Source organism: Bidens hawaiensis, unplaced genomic scaffold (genome assembly GCF_021521415.1).
Source record: "Bidens hawaiensis isolate Kalapana, Puna unplaced genomic scaffold, B.hawaiensis_p1.1 tig00022287_1, whole genome shotgun sequence".
Taxonomy (NCBI): domain Eukaryota; kingdom Viridiplantae; phylum Streptophyta; class Magnoliopsida; order Asterales; family Asteraceae; genus Bidens; species Bidens hawaiensis.
Genome location: NW_027493456.1, coordinates 22,341 through 26,162, shown reverse-complemented (window position 1 = coordinate 26,162; position 3,822 = coordinate 22,341). Strand labels below are relative to the sequence as shown.

Below are 3,822 nucleotides of genomic sequence, written 5' to 3'. Positions count from 1 at the left end.
TTTGGAGGGTATGGGTGGCCAATAAAAGTACATGATCTTTAGTTCGATCTTAAGGGCGTTCGGGTTTTACCATCAGTGAGCATTCGGGTGGGTGGGTTTTCCCCAAAATTGGATACGAGGCCGGCTATGAGGTAGGGCCGGGTGATCGACCGACCCAACACCCCAATAGGCCCGATTTATATAATTAGATATTATTTTTCGAAAAAAATATGTATTCTTTAGGTTTAAACTCAATTAGTCAAGTAATTTTAAGACCCAAATTTTTTTTCCTCCTTCGGCCTTAAAATTACGATACTCGGATACGGACCTGACTGAAGATAACTTGGAGACACTTAAGAGCTCCATACGGCCGAGTTGGACCAGCTTACAACGAAATATCTAGACATTTCTCTGTTTGTTAACCGTTAAAAAAAACATCATAACACATCTTTGAACTCGAGTAATTAACTACAAACATCTAAACTGTCAACCAACATCCGAACACTAAGTCAACCAATGAATGATAAACCGAACCGTATATCTAATTAACCGGTTAACCAAAACTAATCATTTTTTAAAACCTTTCACCCGAAAGTTTCAATTTCACTTGTTATTAAAAACCGATCCAAACCGAACCATACAACCGCAAATTCTAAACTTTACCATCTCTAAAATGGAATCCACAGCATTTAATCAAACACATAAACTACGCAATGACTACCCATTACTCATTCTCACTTTGCTTCACTCAATTCCTCAAGATTTAACCTTTTACGTCACCAAATCATTGCTCAATCAATCAGCAATTCAGTACTGAAAGCAAGCTAGGGTTTTGTTTTGTTGCTTAATTCATGCCGATCACAGGCCTGGATTTTAAATGGTCTGCAATTCATCATTCTATATTCATTCAATTCCCACTTATTATTATTACGGATTCTAACCCACAATTTTGCAGGTACGATGGGTTCTTTCTATCGATGCTTGCCACTAGCATGTATCCTTTTGTAATATTATTTCTTAATTTGAATTATAATGTTTTGAATTTGGTGATTGTGATTCTTGACGAGGGCTGTTGATAGAATTATTATTGCGATTAATTGGAAGCATTACCGTCTCTGTGAGCACCCGTTGCATATATGGATCGTGGTGAATCGAGTGATTAAGTTTTAAATTTTAGGCTCGAGATGTTGCACGCCAAGTGTTTGATGAAATGCCGGGCTTTTAAATGTTGTGGTTTTGTAGTTATTTTGTTCGTTGTAGGTTTGTAAATGAACGGGTTGTTCGTGAATTGTTTGGCGGGAAGTTGTTTATTTGATAAACAAACGCACATGAACAATTTTTTTTGTTCGTTTAGTTAAACGAATGAACACACGTTTTGTTCATTTATTTATGCTCGTTTATCATCGTTAAAATTTCTTAAATATGTAAGTAGTTATATTTATATAAATATAAACATAAAAAGGGCTAGTTTAAATTATATGAATATATATGTGTGTGCGCGCATGTGTGTGTATACATACTTGGTTATGTTTGATCAATTATGTTCATTTGTATTCGTTTATGTTTGTTCTGTTATGTTCGTTTAAGGTCGTTTGTTTTTGTTTGTTTACGTTCATGAACTGTTTGTTTAGGTTTTAAATGAAGAAACATGAACGAACACGAGCATGCCTGTTTTCTTAATGAACGGGCATGAACGCAAGTATTTTTTCGTATTATATGTTCATGTTCGTGTTTGGTTAAAGTTGAATGAATGTACACAAACATGCCTCCATTCGTGTTCGTTTACAGGCATATTCCTTGTGTTCTAAATACTCATTGACATAATTCGTGTTGTTCTTTAATATATAGGTTGACTACGCGACCGTTTTCGTGTTCCGTCTTTTGATGTTTTTGGACAATGGACTTGCTGCAGGAATGGGATTGTAAGTCCTCCATTCATTATATTAGTAGTTAATTGCATCAAGTTAGTTTTGTTCTTTTATATGTTAATAAAGGCATTTGTAGTTCTCAAAGTCTTATTATTGAAGTTTCCTGATTGACATAGGGATTTTGGCCCGCAACAGAGACATGCTCGTTTTTGTGGAAGATTGGTGGTTTTAACAATCCTTTGTGTGTTTCTCTATCCTTTTCTATGGGCATGGACTGTTATTGGCTCATTATGGTTTATTAACTCAAGAGACTGTGTACGTGTCACGCTTATGTTCTTCAATTATTGGCGTATTTACATATTACATTTTGATTGTACATAATTTATGATCAAGATATAAAAAACTTAAAAGCGTTGCAGTTACCTGAACAAGGTCAAAAATGGGGATTCCTTATATGGTTGCTTTTCAGCTACTGTGGACTCTTTTGCCTTGCTGGATGGTCTGTTAAAACAGTATGATATATATAACACCTCAAAGCCTTTTACTTATGTTTTTGCTAGGAATAATATTAAGTTATTAACATCATGTTTTGACCGTTCTTTTGCAGTGGTTAAGAAGACGGCAAGCTCATTTACTACGCGCTCAACAGGGGATTCCTATTTCAGAATACGGGGTACTTTTGTAAATATATAATTTTCATATACATATACGAATTAACCATAGTTAACAACTAGTGCATGCTTTCAGGTTTTGGTTGATATGATCCGTGTACCCGATATGGCATTTGAAAATGCTGCAGGTCAAGAGATGAGAGGCATGGGCCAAGACGCTCATTCGTATCATCCGGGCCTTTATTTGACTGAAGCTGAGGTAATTACATAGCTTAGGTTATTATTATTCTTTATTATTTTATTAAAATTGGTTGTTAAAGGTTCTAATTTGTGACATTAGAGAGAAGCAGTGGAGGCGTTGATTCAAGAGCTTCCAAAGTTCATGTTGATAGCGGTTCCTACTGATTGTAGCGAGTGTCCAATTTGCTTGGAAGAGTTCCATGTTGGAACTGAGGTACTGTTTCTTATTTTATTATAATTAATTAATGATGGTCCGTTGGTTAATTAAAATGATATATCAGGTGCGCGGGCTTCCATGTGCGCATAATTTCCACGTGGGATGCATCGATGAATGGCTTAAGTTGAATGTGAAATGCCCTAGATGCAGGTCGTCTGTGTTTCCGGATCTTGATCTTAGCGCACTTTCAACTATTCCTGCTGATATTAACCGGTCAACTCTTGCAACGACTCGTTACGTGAGAAGTCAACCGTCTAGTCAAAGTTATCTGATGCGGATGCAGGGTTTTCTCCGTCCTGTTCAGACTGGTTCGGGGTCTGATAACAGTTTAGAAACTGCAGAAAACGGAGGTCAACCGCCTGAAAGTCAAAATAGGCACACGACTGCGGAGCCTGAACATTGACTTAAAGTCTTTAAATGTGAGTCACTAGTTCTTGCATAAAGCACTACTTTTAACCCACAGTGCAATACTAGAACCTGATAATCTTTATTATACTTTTGTTCTTGATACACATAGCAAGAAATCAAGATTGCATGTAAAGAGTAACATCCTGTATGCTTTATATGTATGCATTTGCTTATAGATCAAACCCACATTACTAGAGCAACTTTTCAAGATGTATACGGTTGACAACAAACAAGACACATTATCAATATATCGATTGTTTTTTCATTCAAGCATTACACCAAACATTGAACCATGGCCGTCTCCGAGAATCATTAAAATTTTTGAAGGCAGATTTTTTTTTTTTTTTGTTTTAAGTAAAAGGATTTTTTTTGTTAGGTTTAAATAATTAGAATTTTAAATGAGCTTACTTGGTTATGATTTGAGTTGTGTAAACAAATTTTGTTTATAAGAATATTCTTAAATAAGTTGAGTAATTGGATTTAAACATTAAACATACAT

The 3,822-nt window shown here is 35.5% G+C and overlaps 1 protein-coding gene across 1 annotated transcript; it reads left to right on the top strand.

Moving 5' to 3' along the window:
- Nucleotides 1-677: 677 nt before the first annotated feature.
- On the top strand, nucleotides 678-3,608 carry LOC143565100 (E3 ubiquitin-protein ligase SIS3-like). The gene is made up of 10 exons (XM_077052178.1): nucleotides 678-859; nucleotides 935-973; nucleotides 1,059-1,125; nucleotides 1,828-1,901; nucleotides 2,024-2,162; nucleotides 2,267-2,359; nucleotides 2,455-2,520; nucleotides 2,595-2,717; nucleotides 2,799-2,912; nucleotides 2,980-3,608. Exons 1-10 carry the CDS (start codon nucleotides 831-833, stop codon nucleotides 3,316-3,318), a joined length of 1,083 nt encoding a protein of 360 aa, XP_076908293.1. The 5' UTR covers nucleotides 678-830; the 3' UTR covers nucleotides 3,319-3,608.
- Nucleotides 3,609-3,822: the final 214 nt, after the last annotated feature.

Excerpts from the sequence above, each read along its gene's own strand:
- LOC143565100 (XM_077052178.1), top strand. The coding sequence starts at position 831 with ATGCCGATCACAGGCCTGGATTTTAAATG. Across the intron at positions 2,163-2,266 it reads TTATTAACTCAAGAGACTGT|TTACCTGAACAAGGTCAAAA; the intron begins GTACGTGTCACG and ends AAAGCGTTGCAG. Across the intron at positions 2,913-2,979 it reads AGTTCCATGTTGGAACTGAG|GTGCGCGGGCTTCCATGTGC; the intron begins GTACTGTTTCTT and ends ATGATATATCAG.